Here is a 19,145-nt window from a genome sequence, read left to right on the forward strand (position 1 = left end):
TGTTGGGATTTTTTTTTTGGTTATTTTTTTAAAGAACAGCACCATTAACGTTGGGTTTGGGACACACCTATGAAAAACAGCTCAATCAACTAACATAGAGAGGACAGGACAATCCATACCAGAGGAGAGAGGGGATGGGGAGAGCACAAGGGAGAGGCGAGGGCAGCCCGGGGGTGCTGGATCTCCTCCTGACTCCAAAAAGGGGGACGGGAATGTCCCCCTGACATGCACAACCACCAGTGCTCGGGGTGGGAGGTGGGAATCACACCCAGAAAGGTCCCACCCCCAGGAGGAAGAGCTCGGCTGCGCCATGGCCTTTCAGAGGTTGTCAGCAGTTAAGACTTTGTCTTGGCCTCGACAGGGCACTGGGCATGGGGAGAAGGAGGACAGGCCGGGGGCAAAGGGGACAATTTCCTTATTGCTTCCTTAAAGTCATTTAGTCAGCAGGGGCGGTGGGAAAGGAAAGAAAGGGAAGAAAAAGAAAAGAGCCCCGAGAAACCCATCCACTGCCTGATGCATACGTTGGGAAGAACACCATGCAAAAAAGATCTGCCTGCTAGCTAGTGCCGTCTATAAAATAACGATACGGGAACAGTTCTGGCCTGGTTATTAGAGAATATATCACCATGAAGCACAAGCGAAGTCTCCAAACGCCAACGACTCCCTGCTGAAAGTGCATCTCAAGGAGTTTGCTTAGGAGAAGGATTCACTGCGTAAAACAAGGCACCACAAGGAGGTTGGATACTGGGTCGGGCGTGAGGACACGCTGGAGAATCCACGAGCGGCGGAAGAGAGACCTAGTTTTAAATAACGTCTGTTGGTGCAGAAGCCCCCTATTAGATGGGCTCAGGTTTTAGGTTGTCTGCTAGAAAGTCGCTGACAAAGGCTTCCACGATCTCAGGCGTGATCTCCTCCACATCCATCACGTACTTGGCCCGGGCCGACATGTCCAGGATGGTGAGCAGGGGCGCAGCCTCGGGCAGGTTGGTGTAATCCCGCAGGGAGTCGGTCATGTCGTCCTGGAGACCAAAACAAGAGGGAGGGAGGAGCTGTCAGCAGCGTCAGGACAACAGGAGCAGTTTGCTGCTTCCACACCACTGTCCAGCCCACAAATTCCTCCGGAGAGCCTGGGCCTTGCCCCAGTGCTGCAGAACCCAGTACAGCCCAGTACAGCGGGCAGCACCCGCCTTGCTGCCTGCAGTTTGTCTCAAAACCAAACCGGGCTCGTTTCCTCCCATCCTATCAGAGAATCATCGTGGTTGGAAAAGGCCCTCAAGATCGAGCCCAACTGCTCACCCAACACCACCACTGACCTGTGTCCCTGAGAACCTCATCTCCACGTCTGTTCAACCCCTCCAGGGATGGTGACTCCACCACTGCCCTGGGCAGCCTGTTCCAATCCCTGACAGCCCTTTCTGGGAAGAAATTGTTCCCAAGATCCAACCTCAACCTCCCCTGGTTCAACTTGAGGCCATTTCCTCTTGTCCCATCACAGAATCATTTTGGTCGGAAGAGACAAAGGCTGGGATGAGACCGTGCGCTCTTCCCACCCTTTCCGCACCCGGCACAGCTCCCAGCACCCCCAGACTGAGCTGCTTCCCCGGGCCACCCCAGAGCCTCTGGGACAGAAGAGATTTCAGCATCCACAGCTCAGGAGCTGGGGGCAAGCGCCAAATGCGGGGACTCGCCAGCTCAGTGCCGGCACGGCCGCGGCCTCACCGCTCACCCTGGTGCAGGCTGAACGGCCCCAGGTGCACACCAGAGCAAAGCAGAAAAGGGGAATGGGCTGAAAGGCCAGGCTTTGAGCCAACGCTGAACCCCCCAGCAGACTCCAGTGTCTGAGGGCACACAGAGGCACAGGCCCCAGCAGCAGGCTGCACAGGGGTGGGGGTGCCTTCCCTTCAGCCAGACACAACGCTGGGCAACAGGGAAAGACTCATCTGGCTCTGCCAAGGCTGCGTGGTGCAAAACCCGAAGCCGGGGTGATTGAGCTCCCGCTCCCGGCCAAGCCCACAATGCGCGGCATCGCAAATGGGGCGTTTCTCTGAGCCCCTCTGCGAGGGCAGTGACAGGAATCAATCAGGCTGGTGGCTCTGCGGCGGCTGTCGCGCCTCCCCTTCCATTGCAGGGGTTTCTGGCGCAGCCGGACCACGTGGCAGGGAAGGGCGAGCGGGGCCGGGGTGCTCAGCCGCCCCCCGCCCTTCCTGCCAGGTGTTGGGATGCCTCATCCTTTCTCCGATTGCTGCAAAGGGACCAAAACCCATTTTTAATCAATGCGAAACCAGCCCAGACGGCATCGGGAGACGAATGGGAGGCGCCTGCTCTGGCCGAGCTGCTTTGTGCACGGGGGCCAGCGAGACCCGGGGCCAGCGCTCCCGGCTATTGAGGTGACGGATGAATGGGACGTGCCGGACGCTCCCCATTCTTCGGCCCGGCCGCCGCAGGGACGTCGGGAGCCGGATGAATAGCAGCAATGTTTCAGCTACAGCCGGCGAGCGGGAGCAAAATGCTTCGCAGGCTCTGGGGGAGGGGGGCAGGTCATGGACCCTCCCAAACCAGCCTTTCCAACAAGGGGCTCATTCAGGGGCGCGGGGCTGAGCTGGGACGCTCAGAGACCCGTTACGGCGGCAGGAGTGGGACCTGACTGGAGGGGGTGACAGGGCTGCGGGAGGTGGCAGTTTGCCTGGCGGGGGGCTGGGGTGCGGCGTGGGGACCCTTTTGTGGCAGGGTGGCTCTGGAGGGCCCCGCTCGCGGCGCACTGCGGCTGTGACGTGGGCGCGGGGGACGGAGCAGCCGCACGGCCACGCAGCGGCCGCCACCTGCGCAGACCCGAGCGGTGCCGCGGGAGGGAAGTGCAGGGCTAGTGGGGACCAGGAGATTTTTTTGGACCCTTACACTAAAGCCTTCCTCACGTTCAAACCTGCTGCAGCGCCTGTGTGGGGGAAAGGGAGGCCAGGAGAGGCCCATTTTCTCATGTCCCATTTTCTCTGGTAGGCTGGAGCACCCATCCCTGCCTTCCTCCTGGAGGAGAAGGAGGCAGCAGCACCAAAGGGCAGCACCGCTGGGGCCGTGCTGAACCCAAACTCCAAACCCTGGCTCCTCTCCCCCTGCCCAGCCACGACTCCTGCCCGCACGGCCGCAGGGTTTGAGGGCGCAGTGCAGCTTGGGGCTGGCAGCCCCAGCGTGGCAGCTCCTGCTCCCTCCTGCCTCCCCCAGCGCTGCTCTGCCCATCCCCAGTGCTCCCTCACCCTCCGTCAGGCGTTTCCACCTCGGAGCAAACGCAACTGGACCCCTTCACCAGCACTAATATCCAGCCCTGAGCACGGGGACTGAGCCAGGACTCAGGTCTGGCTCTGCTCTGCCATCCCCAACCACCTGCAATAGCTCCATGCCTCAGTTTACCCACCTGAAAGGTGGCGATAGCAGTACCCAACTAAAGTCCGTCCTCGTACAAAGACACAGCAGGATGCAGCCCTGTGCTCTCCTCCCGCTTACCTCGCCCGCCACGAAGAAGAGCAACGGTGCCTCCTCCTCTTTGGCTTTGTACTTGGCGATGATTTTTTCAGCTATGGGTTGAATCAGTTGTTTCGCTGCCTCTGACTCCCCGTCATCCTCTGAATCTGCAGGGCACAGAGGTGGGGAGGCAAAACAAAAGAGGCGAGTCAAAAAGGAGGTTAGGATCAAAGGGATGCAAAGCGGGCGGGCGCTGGCAGCTCTGTCCCACAGCAGCACCGCGCAGGAAACCAGACCCCGGATGCGCAGCGCCAAACTTCAAAGCCGCGCGGCTCTGTAGCAATTAGGGAGCAGCTGAAACGCGCTTTTCATGTGAGACAGGGAAACACGTAACAGAAGAGCAGCTCCTGCTCCCGAAATACTTCCCTGCTCACTCCCTGGTGCCGCCAACGAAGCAAAGGGACAAACAGGCACAAAAAAGCCGCTTTGCAGTTTGAGAAGCGTTGGGATGTTTTGAAGACCAAACGAACGTGCTGATCTGAGGCTGCCTGCCACCTCTGCCCGCCACCCACCATCCCTCCGCCTCGGGACGGCTGCTCGGCAGCTTTTCTGCTCGAGTCTCTGCGGCAGCAGCGCTCTGAAGGCAGCTTTGATTTGACAGAGGTAGAGCAGAAAGAGATGGCAACATCAATCAAACACCAGCCACCACTGAAGTTCAAATACCGAGCTGGAAAGAGGAAAGACTGTGTCCTTGAGCAGCAGCGAAATGAAACCATTTCAATTCAGGGACAACTTTTGGCATTAAAAAAAGGCAGAAGAGCAGCCCCTGGTCCCCCAGTCACATACGGCTCGTGCTGCTCTGGTGGTCCCCAATGTCACCACCCAACACGACCAAACCAGCCCCTACACGAAGTGCTCTCTGCCCTTGCTCTGCACTCCCCTGCCCTCCTCTCTGGCTTCTCCAAGCGAAGAGGGGGACACCAGAGACGTTGCATTTTGGGGTCTGTCACAGTGAGAAACCTGCAGAGCTGTGGGGTGCCTGCAAGGATTGATTCTTCCCCAAACAAGCGCTGCTGGCAGCGCTCCAGGCAGCTCTGCACACTCTGGCTAACCCAGCCCCAGCCCCTCCGGGAACAGATGGAGGTCGGTCGGGATTTACTCCCAACCGGCTCTTGCTCAGCCTCTTTTCTCCTGGGGGTGCTGCCACTCGCGCAGCGTGGGCACCGCTCTGCCGGGGGGTCTCCCAGCAGGACACGGGCCGACAGGAGCTCCTGTCCCCAATTCCTGCCTCGGCGCAGCACCAGCTTCATCTGAGCCCCGGCTCATCTCACCAAGGCCGGGCATCCCCTCCAGCGCTGAGCGAGAGCCCCGGTTTGCAACAAGGTGATAGCAAAACTTTGCTCAGAGCAAGATAAAAATAACTCTTTCCAGAGGCCTGCAGCGCCGGCCCCAATCAATCACGCTTGGCGTGGCCGGCCGGTCCTCCCCGCGCCAGGGGAGTATTTTTGGCTCTGTGCTTACGTTCCCCGCTGGGCTCTGCTGAATAAATAATCAGGGTCAAAAGGAAATCTGAAAGGGAAGAAGGGAAAGAGCGAGAGCCGCGTTATCAGCGCTGCGGAGGAGGGCGTGCTGCTCACAAAGGGTGTGCGAGGAAGCGGGACAGAGCGCTGCCCCAGGCCCCCCCCACCATCCCCGCAGGCTCGGGGACAGGGGGCTTCTCCAGCAAACCCCGCCATGGGACAGCCGCGCTCCCCCAGGACGCTCCGTACCTACGAAGAGGACGAGGCAGGGCCCCTCGTTGAGCTGCACGGCGTTGGAGTCCGTCAGCTCCAGCACGGGCTTGGGGTGCCAGGGGAACTCGCGGCACTCGACGTCGTTCAGCACCTCCACCCGGCCCTGCCGCGTGATCACCTCCCCCTTGGGGTCCAGCACGATGAGGGTCGGGATGCCTGCGATGGAAAAAAATGGGGGAGGATCAGACAAAATGCGAACCAGCCGGCGGCAGAAGAGCCCTTTCCTATCGCCCCGGCTCTGGCGGGAGCCCGGGGAGCCGCTGCCTCTCCACAGCTCGCACCGGCGCACAACTGGGGTCCCGGGATCCTGTTTGTGTCCTCGCAGAGCGCTGGAATTCAGGCTCTGGCATGGCCTGTCCCTGCCGGAGCGCAGGCACACGTCACCGCCACCGCACGCTGATGCTGCGGGATGCAAAGGGACCAGGCAGAGACCCTCCTCACGCATCCCCTCTCGCCAGGCGCGGGACAGATGCCTCTGAGCGCAGCGGGACCAGCGCTGCCCCGCAGGCACCGTCACCCTCGCGCTGAGACGCAGCTGCCGCTGGAACAGCCCAGCTCCGGTCCGCAGGAACACATGCAAACCTTTCTGCGGGGCGGATCATGGACGATGGCAGCCAGAAGCAGGGTGTGTTCCTTCCCAGAACCAACACCATAGATTTTGCAGCCACGAACTCCTCCGTGAACCCCCACGCCCCTCCTCGGCGCTAACCACCCATCCATTCCCAGAGCACAGGGCTGTGTCTGACCAGCCACAAACATTATTACCTGGTTCGGATGCTTTTTGTACCACAGAGCCCAGTGACATAGGCATCTGACACCAACGGTGAAGGAAAGGCCCCCAGACCAGCACTGATTTAGTGCTCAGGGCCATGGATCCCCCCAAAAATACCCAGAAGAGAGCACAGGCCTCTGCGAGGGGAGGCGGAGAGGGATCCTAATGCAGCAGAATTGTCACATGTAAACCGCATCCAATGCTCACAAATGAACCCGGCACCCACCTCGCTTGGCCGCTGCTGTTGGAAAAGGGGGGCAAACGTGCTCGCAGCAGAGATTTAGCCCAAGTCCCCTGTTCAAACCTGGCCGGGTGGACACCAGCTGCTGACTGTCCCATCTGATAAAGCACCACTGACGCTTTCTGGCCACCAAACAGTCCGGGGAGAGTCAACACGAGTGGCTCATGTTGGTGTCTTCATCTGGAAAGCACACCATTCCTCTCTCTTTGAGGAGGCTAAGAAACATCCCATGAGGAACGACGAGGAGGGAGTTTGAGATCAGACCACAAGAGACGGGTCAAGCGACCAGCGTCCGTGTGCTCCCATGTTTGTCCGACAGCAGGTTACTCACAAGTGCCCTGAATTCTAGGCATTTCTCTAGGAAATACACGTCTGTCTGTCTGTCTGTCCCAGCCTGCATGCAGGTCCCGGCGAGCGGCCGCATTCCCCTCATTCCAGCCCGGCAGCGCCGCTCACATTCCTGCCGGTGTGCCGGGGCTGGTGCAGGGGATGGCTGGGCTTGCAAATCCTAAGGGTATGCCAAGAAAACCTTTTTGTATTACAAAAAAGGCTTATTCATTACCTGCTGGTATTCCAAATAGCTCTAGGGCAGGGATGGGTTAAACAGCGTGGAAGGAATTGGGAAATCACACCCTGGCCCTGCCCTTCGAGGCACAAAGTGCTACTGAAGCCAGGAGAAGCGCACACCATTGGCATCCCACAGGATTCGGGTCTTTATCCATTTACGATTCCAAATGCCGCCTTTTCCATCCCCTCCAGACCCCTCCCCGTCGCCTGAACAATGCAGCACGTTCCAGGGCAGGGATTTCAAATGAGCTTTGCTGATCTGAGAAAATTAAGCGCCTGATTTAGATACAGATCGTTGTGCGATCCCAGAGCCGCTATTCAAACCATTCAGACTTCACCTGATTTTTGTATGTGGACCCACACACATCCCCCAGAGCACCCAGCCCAACCTCCAACTGCAAACGCAGAAGTGACTCGGAAAACAAAGATTTTTAAGATAATTCATGCTGGATTTAGCACGGTGAACCTTGTTATTGCTCCCCTGGCAAACGCATCCTTTTTGGACAGGACGCATCCTTTTTGGACAGGACACAGAGCAGCAGCACCGGGGAACCCTCCGTAACCTCACGCACACCCACTAACCTCAATACTTCCCCCCTTCCTGCTCATCCCAGCCACTACATGTTATTTTAGTGCCTTTTGGGGGCCCTGGTAATTGCCATGAGTCATAACACCAGAATTTACTTATCAAGAAGAATCACGGATCACACGCTCTGCAATGTATATTGTATAAGCTTTGGATGAGAATTAGCATAGACGGGCTCAGTTGGATTTTTATGCATTAGAAAATGGATTCGGTTCCCGCGGGGCCAGCGTTTTATGAAAACACGGAGGCCAAATGATTTGTTACCGAACCTGGCGATACTTCTACTTATTTATATATTAAAACTCATATCTGACATGGAAATCTCATCTGTCAGGGGATTGTACCCGAGGCAGGACCACGCAGCCCGGGAGCAGCAAACAAAACAGAGAATTATTTCTAAGCAGCCAGGACACAAGACATGAGTCTCTTCGAGATAGTGCTGCACCCAGAGGCAATTTAATATAGGTGAGTACGGTCCAGCCCACCGACTGCGCAGGGGTTATGAATAGAGGCATTCAAGTAAACCCAAATAAAGGCCAATAACTCAACTTGCATTTTACACTGAGTTTTTGAGCGCTGTAGGGGCCAACGCAGCACTAAAACAACACGAGATTTGACTCTCTTGCTACTTTCCACCACTCAGGAACTTAAAGCAGTTGGAGAAGACAAGCTCTGCTGTTGTTTCAGCTCCCAGCCTTACGAAAAACAGCAGGAAAACCACCCCATGTGCACACTGCTCACAACCCGATGCAGTGCCGGGACCATAACCGGGATGCTGAACGGGCTACGCGCTCTTGCCGGCTCAGAGCTGCAGCTCAATGGGCTTCGAAGATGCTTCGCAGCATCGGAGCCACGAATATGGGAAAACGTGAGACTACACAGATCCTGTTTTCCATGCAGGTGGAATAACCACCAGCGGCGATGAGCTGAGCCCGCGATGTCTCGCTGTGCTTGTAGAAAGATTTTGCCCCCGGTGGTGCGGCAGCCTGACGGCAAACAGGTGGGCAACACCAACACCGGTGCGGAGGATCCCCAATTGCTGCCCGTGCGGGGGTCAATGACAATGTGGAGCCCCTGGGGAGCAGAGCAGGGGTCGCAGCGCGCTGTTCCGGATGTGGTGCAGAAACACAAGCCCAGCTTTGCAAAGCCTGCGTGGCTCCCGGGTGGGGAAGGACGTGGGACAGCAATGCCAAGGACAAAGTGCCACTCACCCCATCTCCACAGTTCGATGTGACTCTGTGGGATCATCCTTGGACAGAGCTTCCCACTCCACAGGAAAACCGCGATAGATACGCAGAAAGGTTTGCACTCCAACGTGCCCAAATCCCAGGGTCGGCGTCCCTGGGAGAGCAGCTGAAACACGGGGTGACACAGGAACTCCCTGGCAGAGGAAGGGGTCAGGGCCCAGGGGGACAGCAAATATTGACATTTTCACATCAGCACACAATGACGAGAGACATTTAAGGAGCCAGCGGCTGGAGTCGGAGGGAAAGCTGTTGTCGCTGTTTCCCTGGCTACAGCATGCCTGCTGCTCCAGTTTCCAGGGCTCGACACCTTATTTACAGCAGGACGGGCAGCAGTCCTGCAGCTGAAACCGGCACTGGAGAGGTTTGTGAGAGGGCTGGGGAAAAGATGGATGAACTTGGAAAGCTCTTGCCTCATGGGAAGGTAATTAAGCAGCACACTGATGGCTATTTAAAGCAGGTGAATGGTTATTCTTGGTTTAAGGTCAGGGAAAGGAGCTGAGCGACGGCACCTGAGCTCACTCAGAAGGGTGTTCGGAGGGGACTCCAAGGAGGGATTATTTGTCCTGCCACTGTCCCCAAGCCCTGGGCCACCTCTGGCAACGCTCCCCCTCCTCCTCTGTCCCTTCCCCACCTGCAGACCTTACAAACCAGCCTGTGCCCACCTCACCAGTGCCACATGGAAATGGGTAAGAAACCGATAAGTTGCAAAAAGACCTTTTAACCGCAGGGAGAATCCACACGTGCGTACAGAAGAGCTCCTTGTGAGCTGTTCACCTCGCACCGCCCTGCACGGCAGTTTGTGCCCTGCAGGAACAAGGTGCCGGTCCCAGGGGGGTCTGCTGCGAGTTTTTACAGCCTTTGGGACCCTTTGAAGCCACCCAGACAGACAGAGCCCTCCCCTGCCCCTCCGAGCAGCCGCGGCTGCTGGAATTCTGGCACTGGCACGTACAGTAAAGGCGCAGCCATGGTTTACATCAAACACACGCTCTTCTGTAACTCATGTCACTAACACAAACCAGATGCCATCTCCCTCAGCCCCTGCAGAGAACGATGGCCTGCCTTTGCGATACATAAAACAGCAAGAAAAAGAAATTCAAACCTCCAAGAAAAAGCAAAATAAATAAATCAGTAATTAGGCAAAAAACATCCAAGCCAAAAACAGTTTCCAAGTTTCCAGGAAGAATTAGGTTGTTTATGGAAGTCCTGTTTCAACTAACAGCCTGCCTGGCAGGTGGTAGGAATGTGAGTTTGTGGAGAGCAGGAACACGAAGCGGCTCTGCCTGGGGCACTGTGCTGTGCTTTGCTGCTCTTGTGTTTTAGTTAAACAAAAGGAGACGTTACAAATATTCACCGAAAGGAGCAGAGCTGCGCGTCGGCACGGCCCGTCCTACCTTGTATGCCGTAGAGTCGATTGAGGCGCGACCGCCTGGCCTCGTCGGCGTAGGGCACGGCTACCCAGGGCATCTCGCTGAAATACTGCTTGAAGGAGTCTTCTGACCTGTGTGTGCGAGGGGAACAGGGCACGGATCCATCTTGTAAGGCTCGCTCTTCATTAAAACCCGACCTGCAAAGCCCTTAATCCCTTCCACCAAAGCCCACCAGTGAGGGCTGCTGGCAGACACAACCTGGGGAGTGCTAGACCAATTTTAAATCCCCCAGAGCCTCAAGAAGGCGTCCATGGTGCATTTTTCCCCCCCAAAAAAATATTCCGAACTCTCCAAGGGCATCTGAATGTCAACTCATGGTGACAGCAGCAGCTCAAGCATCGTTCAGACCCACAAGCCACAAAGCGAAATACAGAGCTGCTCCTCGCTAACCCCCTGTTGCGCTTCGCTGCTGGGCGGAAGGCAAAGATTCAGGCAGCCTTTGTGATATCACGGCCAATCTGTGATACCCCAAATCAAATTTCCTCCTCAAATCAAATTTCCTCCTCAAATCAAATTTCCAGCAATGCCCAGAGCTTGCCGGCTGGGGAACAGCCAGCGCTGCCTGCACGGGGCGTTAGTGCCTTCCCTACCTGTCCGCGCTAACGAAGAGTATCTCAAACTTCTGTCCTGCCTCCTTGATTTTTTGGTAGGACTCCACCAGGACCCTGGTGAGGCTCCGGCACGGCGGGCACTGCAAAACACAACATGTGCATAAGGACATTATCTCCAGTGTCCAGGAAAAGCCAGATGTCACCTCGTCTGTGCTGGAGCAGCAGCCCTGGATGTGGTTGAAGCTTATGGCCCATAAGGTGCCCACAAAACCTCATCCATTTTTAAAATCTGGCCACTTCGGAAAGGCCAGCTGAGGGTGACAGGGCACTGCAATGCTGCGGCTTCTTCCAGAATGACTGGAGCATCTTTGCTTCAACGCCAACTGGCCCGAGGTCTTTATTCTCCCAAGGCCACAGGGGGATCCCCAGGGCACCTCAAGCTCACTCCAACTGCTCTTCCAAGCATCTACACTCACCCAGTGTGCAGAGAAATAGACGCCAACGTGTGAGCCCTCCAGGGCGCTGCTGTCTAGCGTCTGGCCGTTGTTCCTTAGCAGAGGCCCAGCAACAACTTCACTGAAGGGTTTTGGCCCCCAGGGGAACTCCAGACCTGGGGAGTGGATGGGATGGGGGTGGAGAGGAGACACAAAACAGCAAGATGCACAAGCAGTAGTCACAGTTTCAAAAAGTACCACCAAAAAAACCCCATCCTGCATTCTGCAAAGATATGGGGGAGCCGGGGAAGCCATGATCTGCAGCAGAGCCAGGGCCACCTCTTTCACACAGGCACCATTGGCTTGATCAAGCCTGCTCTGGTTCTGTGCCTGGTGAGGCACCTTTTCCTTATGTACAGCGTTTGTTTCCATAAGGCAAGGTGGTACATGCTCAGGAATGCAGTCAGACTATTCGCCTTGTAAGATACTACCCTCATTTTTATATATATATATATATATATATATGTGTATATATATGTGTATATATATATATATGTGTGTATATATATATGTATATATATATGTATATATACTTATTTATTTATAAAACCTTATATATAAAGGGTGGTTTATATATAGATTTTTATACATCTAAACTTAGACTAACCCTGTGCACCCCAAAGCAAGCATGTGTGCGCACACACAAACACATGCTCGGCACCGTCTGCTGCCAGCTCCCCGAGCAGCACATCTCTGCTCAGCCAGGCAGGAGGAAACGTCCCAGATGGCTCAGGCCACGGTTGTACTCGCTGCACAGTTCCTGCCACCTGAATTAAACACTCAGTCACCGCGCTCGGTGCCTACTGCGTGAAGAAATGACGGAGGGGTAATACGTGTCCATGGATGAATGATGGGGCTGTGAGTACAGGCACACGTTTTACTTGTTTTGGTTTTTGCAAATCGGAAGAAGATGGATTTAACAACAACCCCCAGCACAGTAAACCTCAGAAATGGAGAACAGTAGCGTTCTTCTGTTGCATTTGTAAATAATGGGGAATTCGTTATCCTTAAAGTGTGATGTCAGTGATAGAGTCGCGCTCAGTATTCTGGAAGGATTCTGCTCCCAAGGTATGGCAAGTCTGGGCCCTCGGTCTCTCTGTCCATGTGCCTCCAGCAGGGAAAAATCCAAACCTAACGTTTCGGTTAGTCTGACTTTTTCCTCATTAGCACTTCAGACAAAAAAAATCCTGGAGGGGAAATCTTTGTTCTTTTCAACAGGCAAAACCAAAACACAAGATCTGGCAGGAATAAGGCAGAAAATTTTATGCTGAAAATAATACAGTGCCTTGATTAGTTAAGTATGACAACAGTTGTTTGTTTCCTTTCCCCCCCCAAGGCAATTAAAAATAAACAGGCAGCCATGTGCCCACGTTTCTCTGGCAGAGAGGACTCCAGTCTTACCTTCTGGGTCATCTCGGATGACCAGGAGGCCGTTCCTGCAAACCACCTTCCCGGTGGCGGCATCGATAAATATCAGGGAAGGAACGTTGGAGACTCTGTACTTGTTCCACAGCTTCAGCTGGAAAAGAGGTCGGAGGGGAGAGAAGAAAGGTGAACTTGGCAGCGCGAAGAGGAAGAGTTTGGGGTGTTAGCATCTTTCAGATGGGAACTAAGCAAAGCGGCAGAGTTGGTGCTTCAGCAAGGGACCTGAAGGCATGTGAGGACACCTCTGTAGAGCTGATGGGCCAGTCTGGACCTCCAGTGCCCACACAGACATGATCTGTCACCACTGACCCCTTGGTAATGTGGGCAAGACCAGCGTTTGTCTCATAGCCTTACCCATGAACACCAGTAAAGCTTCTCCTCCTGTTGCACTCGCCTCTTTGCAAGTGAAATGGGGCTAAATATTTACAATACTTTGAGGTCTTTGTTTAGAAGACATTGGTAAGCACAAATATTTTTAACGCCACTGTTCTGAAGTAATTTGTAACACTTCCCTGGCTGTTTCCTCCCCTCCCATTTCAATGTTAATTAAACAAACCAGCAATCCCTGCCAAGACACAGCCGCGCTGAAAACAAGGCCAACGCACAGAAACACAATTCCTCTGCAAATGAGGCTTCCCGGGTTTGTTCCCAGGAGCCGACTGACGGGTTTGACACCAGCCCAGGGGCCGTATAGCCCAACTCATCCATCCCACGCTGCCACAGCGGCCACGTTTTGGATGCCCCACTCCAGATGTTGCTGTCTGATGGTCACTGTGTTCTGCAGCGAGCTCGGCTCCACACGACGGCGGTGACCGATGCTCTGGGCGTCACACGCTCCTGGGCTGACGTTTCTCAGCACGTGCTGCTGGCACAGGGTAGTCTGGAGCTCAACTCACGTACAGAAGCTCACGGGGATGGGGAGGAACGCGGTGACGAAGGCTGCAGATGGTGGCTGGCTCCAGCCTCCCCGCTGTGCTGCTGCCATCGCCACCTTTACTTACATTTCTCCAAAAATTTCAAGCAGTGAATTATCAAACTCTTAAACAAAAGCCAAACCACGGCCGAGAGCCAGAAAGGAAGGAAATGAATCACAACCTTCCCTCCCCTAAGCTCTGCTCTGCAAAGCCCCTCGGGCTCCGGGCAGTTACAACTCGCTGGGGTTTGGAAAATAAAACCCAGCAAATGCAGGAGGGGATGGAGAATCCCACCCATGAGAGCTGTAGAAACCCTCACACAACATATTGCTGCTTCCATCAGTATGGAAAACGGACCCAGATTCCCTCCCAGAAGAGGCCGCAGCTCTGTATATCCCCATCCCCAACTTGCGAAGAGGCAACGATCTGGGCATCAGGCGATTGAGGGCAGGAAAGGGAGGCAACGTCCAGAGCCCTCGCTTTGCTCACCAGAGATGGAGCTGAGTCACGTCCACATTCAGATTTTAACAGCACTGTATTAAATATTTCTTCCAATACCTTTTTACAAAAGTTAGAACCGAATGGTGGTGTGAGCCAGCCTGCTTTCAACGGGGCGCTCACAAAACCCTCCTGGGTCTGAAGGAAAGCGTTAACGCCCATCTAGGAAGATTTTAGTAATCTCCATCTACTAGGACCTTGAAAGAACAGAACTTTGATAGGAAATAAGCCTGGCTCATTTTAGCTGGGTTTTCTGGATAAGACAGCTCGCTGCGGGATTCCCACACGCCACTTTTTTGCAGCTGAGCAAAAACATCCAATCTCCACCTAAAGCCTCTGAACACCAGGATGACCTCATCTGTCTTGTGGCAAACTATCAGACCGCTTAGTTTTTCTCAGGGTAAAACGTTGAGGGTTTGCAGACACGCAGGCTCTGGGAAGCGGAGGAGCTCCTCCTCGGTCCCGCTCCGCTCACTGTGGTCCAGGCACGAAAGGGAGCCCAGGAGAAAATAAAACAGGCACTTCTGGTACACGTACCTGCACAACCGCCCACCTCGCAAAGGGTCCCGTGTCGGGCTGGGCGTGGGATGCGGAAAGCAAATTACGACTTGCTCCGAAACCGCAGGATGACGGGATGATAGCTCAGGCTGCAGGGCAGAGTGCTGCCTCAGCAACTTTGAAAAGATGTTTTTCCTGTCGTGAAGAGGATGACATAGAAATAACACACTCCGCACTCCGAGGATTTGATCATCCATTTAAAGAGGGGATCTCTGCTCCGCTTCCCAACAGCTGTTGCAAATCTGCGGGATCACGCCAAAGCTAACACAGATGTGGAAATAATCTACGGACCATTCAGCCCAAAAGCAGCTGATCCTCTCGGAGCGCCCTTCGCTCCTGGTTCAAGCCGCACGCCTGCTAAACTCCATCCTCACCCCAGAATGGCCGCTGGAGAAGGAGCAAGGAAATAAAGACCGTACGGGCTGATCAGCTTCACAGAAACCTCCCTGGCTCCCGTGCAGGTGGTTAAGTGCCACAGTCCAGTGGAAAAACCAGAGTCACCAGATTCCTCCGGTAACCTTATCCCTGCGCAAAGCATCACCACGCGGTGCCGGAGGACCTGGAAATCACAGCCCGGGCTCCCTCTGCGACTCCACCCACGACCGGTCACGAGAGGCTTGAAAATGATCACTTGTGATCCCAAGTCGTCAGGCCACCGCTTGCAAAGCCACTCTCCACACCGGCAGGCGGTTTGGTTATATCCCCCGCCCTGGTGACTTGGAAAGGTCTGTCCAAGAGGCACGTCAGGGAGAAGTCTGCAGGCAGCCGCAGTAATTTTTCCAGATAAAGGTGTCAGACGAGAGGTGTCCCCAGGAGCCCAGGGCTGTTTCTGCGCAGGGCTGGCACCCGGCCGAGGGATGAAACCCCCTCCTGCTCCACCACGTACTGACGGGGAAGGGATCCCCGTCTCCCAACAGCTGCCAGGCGCTATTTTTGGTTGTGCTGACTGATTTATCAGCCCTTGGTCGCATTCGCTTGCTAACATAAATTCTGAGCCGCAGCGGTTAACGCTGCCGAAGATAAAGGAAATTGCTTGCGGTGAAATGAGCCCGAGTGGGTGGGAAGGTGGTCCCCCCACCCTCGCTGGGGGATGCGTTTCTGCCTGGTTGTTCGAGCCTGGACTGTAGAAGGTCCTGTACATCCATCCTCCATAGGATATGGAGCTGGCTCTGCCCAGGAGACCCAGAGGATTTGGAGGCACCTGCCCAGGCCGGCAGCCGCGCAGACGCTGCCGCTGCTCATCCTGCACCCCCTGCTTCCCCCCGACCGGGAACACCCAGGCAAAGCTCAAAAGCAGATCCCTCAGCAATAATGAACATGTTCCTAACGCAGATGGCTGCTGCTTTCTCCTAAATGAAACACAAAGCTCATTTTCTTCTAGAAATCAAACCCCAGGGTCTGCGCAGTTCCTCCGGGGAGGTGCTGGACAGACCCCGCTCTCCAGCAGCCCCATGGAAGCACAGCAAGGTTTCCATTACGGACATGAGCTCAGCTCTTGCCCGTCTCTCCTTCCAGAGCCATAGGCTGGAACATGAAGTCTGCCCTAGGAATTCACAAGCAGGATTTGGGTGGAAAAGCGCCCTTGTGACCAGCAGAGCCCATCTCCGCCGCACAGAGCGGCTCCGGGCTGGACGGACAGCCACGGCCGTCCCCACCGCCGCGCTCCCACAACCCGGCACTGCGGGGAACCTCTCTGCCCTCGCTCGCTCGCAATGTTAAATTGAGGCTTTTACGTCGTGCCTTAAAGGGTTTACAAGCAGCAGGGGCCACCCAGGCTCTGCAGAGAGCAGGCTGCACAACAGGCTGCCCCAGCGATTTAAACCCAGGTCACGCCTGTCCCTGTGATTCAAGTTCAGCTCAAGCGAAGGCTCCTCTTCCAGCTCTCTTTCACCGCTTCTTTCCCTTCGTTCGTAAGGGAACCCCCTTAACCGAAGGGGACATGGAGCAGGAACAACATGAAACCCAATCGCAGGGGATGCGCCGAGGGCAGATGGTGCACGTCAAGGTCTGACCTCGCGACGCGGAGGAGATCGAGCAAGGCTTGGGATGAATTAGTGTCTATTGTGCTGCTGTTTCTCTCTGAAAGCAAATCAAAACCTAATTACAAAACACAATGGTGAGAGACGTCTGCTCTGAGAACGTTAATGAGCTGAGGAAGGAGGATTTGGAATTGCAATAAACAAGATTGATGTGAACGGCTGAGACTGACAGCACAGGGCACCGGGGCTGCTCGTATGGACAGGCTGCCGCGTTATCAGTCTCTACGCTGCCTGTGGTGGGATAAAACCCAGTTAAAACCAACCTTAGGACCAGTTTCCCCCAGTATTCAACTGCTGCAGGGTCCCCTCGCCACTCATGTTACAGCGATACGACTCGGCGCGAGCAAAGTATAGAACAAACCCAAAGTCCTGTTTGTCACCTCCACCCTCTCCTTGTTTTTGGCTCAGTGGCGGGAGCCCGGCACGGCGCGGTCCGGCCTGCGGAGCCCCTGGCAGGAGCCGACCCCGCAGCTTTTGTTCTTCCCAGCCGTGAAAACACGACGGCGAAAGCTTTGGAGCCGAAGCAGGAGGAAATCCTCTCCGCGGGGGTTTTCTGGCAGCCGTGGGCTGCGCTTTGTTCCCCTGAAAAGTTCCGCGGCCAAAGCCCCGGGGTGAGGGACCCGGGCCAGCCCAACCTCACATCCCAGCCCTTCATCTTCCTCTTATCGTCCTGGTCACCTGGGACCGTCGCTCTTTGTGATTTCCCGTTCAACCAACTGCGAGCTGAGCATTTTATTTGGGGGTGACGCAGCATTCGGCTGGCACACAGCACGAGCCGCCTCCGCTCCGGACACACATGTTGGCTGACAGGCTGGATGCTCCGCAGCCCCTGTCTGATAGGAAAACATTTAATTTGAGCAGAACTGAAGAGTGGTTAATGTGATCTATGGAAAGCGAAGCCCCAGGGCCCGAAGCTGACACATGAAGTGACCTGGTTGGTTTGTACGTGCAACTTTCAAAGCGGCGCTGGGCTTGGCAGCTTGATTTGATCCCAGGATCAGGGTGAAGGAGCATTTGTCTAAACATACAGATAATAAGGCAGGCAGCAAATCATGCAGGGAGGATGCTACAAGACAGGCTGGTCTATCAATAAACAAGGATGTCTTTTAGAAACCTCATTTTTTCCAAGTGTTCCTCAAATCGCATTCAAATCATAATCCAGAATTTAAGGACACAGCATCGTACCCAGAACTAGGAAATACACCTCCGTGCACTTCAAATATATATTATTTTTCCTCTCCATGTGCACACCTTGCTTTACCTCTTAAAATCAGGCTTGCACGTGAGCATCTCAAGATACATCATAAAGAATTCTCCCACAAAGGTGGGTGCAGAACCCAGCGGCTCTGCCAGCACCTCAAACCACTTTCTGTTACCTGTTTTCACTGGTATTTTTTCACTCTTTCCTAGTAAGTAAGACAGCAAGACAAACACATAAAAAGCAATGAGGATGGAGGGAGTTTGCGGGAAAAAATTTAAGACACATGTTAGAAGCGTATCATACGTGGCCCCTATAAATTACGCCTGCAAATGACTAGCACTGAGTAAGAAATAGCTATGTAAACACAAAGGTAATAAGAAAAAATAATAATTTCTCTCTCTCTATGGGGAAGGGATGTTTTTTCCATCTGTTTATGGGGAGGGGTGGCAGCCTGGGACGTAGAATTGAAGTTCAGGGTGTCTCTCGGTCCCCGGGCTCATCCGTCACCGGGAGCGGGACGGCTGCCAGCACCACCGCACGTCCCGCCGGGTCTCCTTCGCTTGTGCCGCTACCGTTGGCCCCAAGGCACTGAGCACTGGTAGCAACCTCGACCGCCTTGCAATCCTCGGTCATTAAGAAACAAGCGCTTCTGAAAAGCCCTGAGTTTAGACAGAGTTCCCATCAAACACAAAACCCTCTTAAACCCGCAGGGAAAAATGAGGATTGTTTTTTTGTTGTTGTTTAAGACACACAACGCTGTATTAGCGTGGTTTCTGGTTTGTTTTCAGTGGTTAATCTGAAAGGGAACCTTGCACAATCGGACCGACAAGCAGCGCTGGGTGAGCCCAGAGGGGTCTGAGGGGATAGGGGATTTGTGAAATACATGGTGGGCGGGTGCAGGACACGCAGGGGAACCCGATTTGTCCCGCAAAACCCAGCACCAAGACACAAGGGGGTCCTGGATCCAGAGCCATCAACCGGGGAGAAACAGGGAGACAGGAGGCTGGGGCTTCCTCTTCTATTTTCAGCCCTGAGCGGTACGTCTTGTACCGCCGAACCAATTAAAAAGACAAACAGTGAGAACGATAAATCAGTAGCAAGGTCAAAAAGCTCCAGCTACATCCTGACTTTGATGGAAGTCACAAAATATATAGTTGCATGGTAAGGCAAGAGCCCACGGGTGAAATACGGCACCGGGAAGGCAGGAGCTTGGGCACCGCGTCCCCCTTGTCGCAACCAGGGACTGGTGCCAGGAGCCGGTGACACCGTGAATCCCAAGGGGTGTTGGAAATGTCAGATAAGACGCGGTGTATTAATTCCCCCCAGTTGGAGCCGGGGGATCGCGGGCTTCGAGGAGGAGACGCAGAGGGCTGGACGGC

At 54.8% G+C, this 19,145-nt stretch overlaps 1 protein-coding gene across 1 annotated transcript in view; it reads right to left on the reverse strand.

The window, feature by feature from the left end:
- Positions 1-836: 836 nt before the first annotated feature.
- Positions 837-19,145, reverse strand: part of NXN (nucleoredoxin) — a gene marked incomplete at both ends in the record, with an annotated part of 43,440 nt that continues 25,131 nt past the window's right edge. Inside the window, 7 exons of the mRNA XM_080357213.1 lie at positions 837-1,019; positions 3,496-3,620; positions 5,223-5,402; positions 10,051-10,157; positions 10,677-10,777; positions 11,114-11,247; positions 12,533-12,650. Of these exons, the coding sequence (XP_080213339.1) occupies positions 837-1,019; positions 3,496-3,620; positions 5,223-5,402; positions 10,051-10,157; positions 10,677-10,777; positions 11,114-11,247; positions 12,533-12,650 (948 nt within the window). The remainder of the gene's footprint in view (positions 1,020-3,495; positions 3,621-5,222; positions 5,403-10,050; positions 10,158-10,676; positions 10,778-11,113; positions 11,248-12,532; positions 12,651-19,145) is intronic.

Source organism: Nesoenas mayeri, assembly GCF_963082525.1.
Source record: "Nesoenas mayeri genome assembly, chromosome: 20".
Taxonomy (NCBI): Eukaryota; Metazoa; Chordata; class Aves; order Columbiformes; family Columbidae; genus Nesoenas; species Nesoenas mayeri.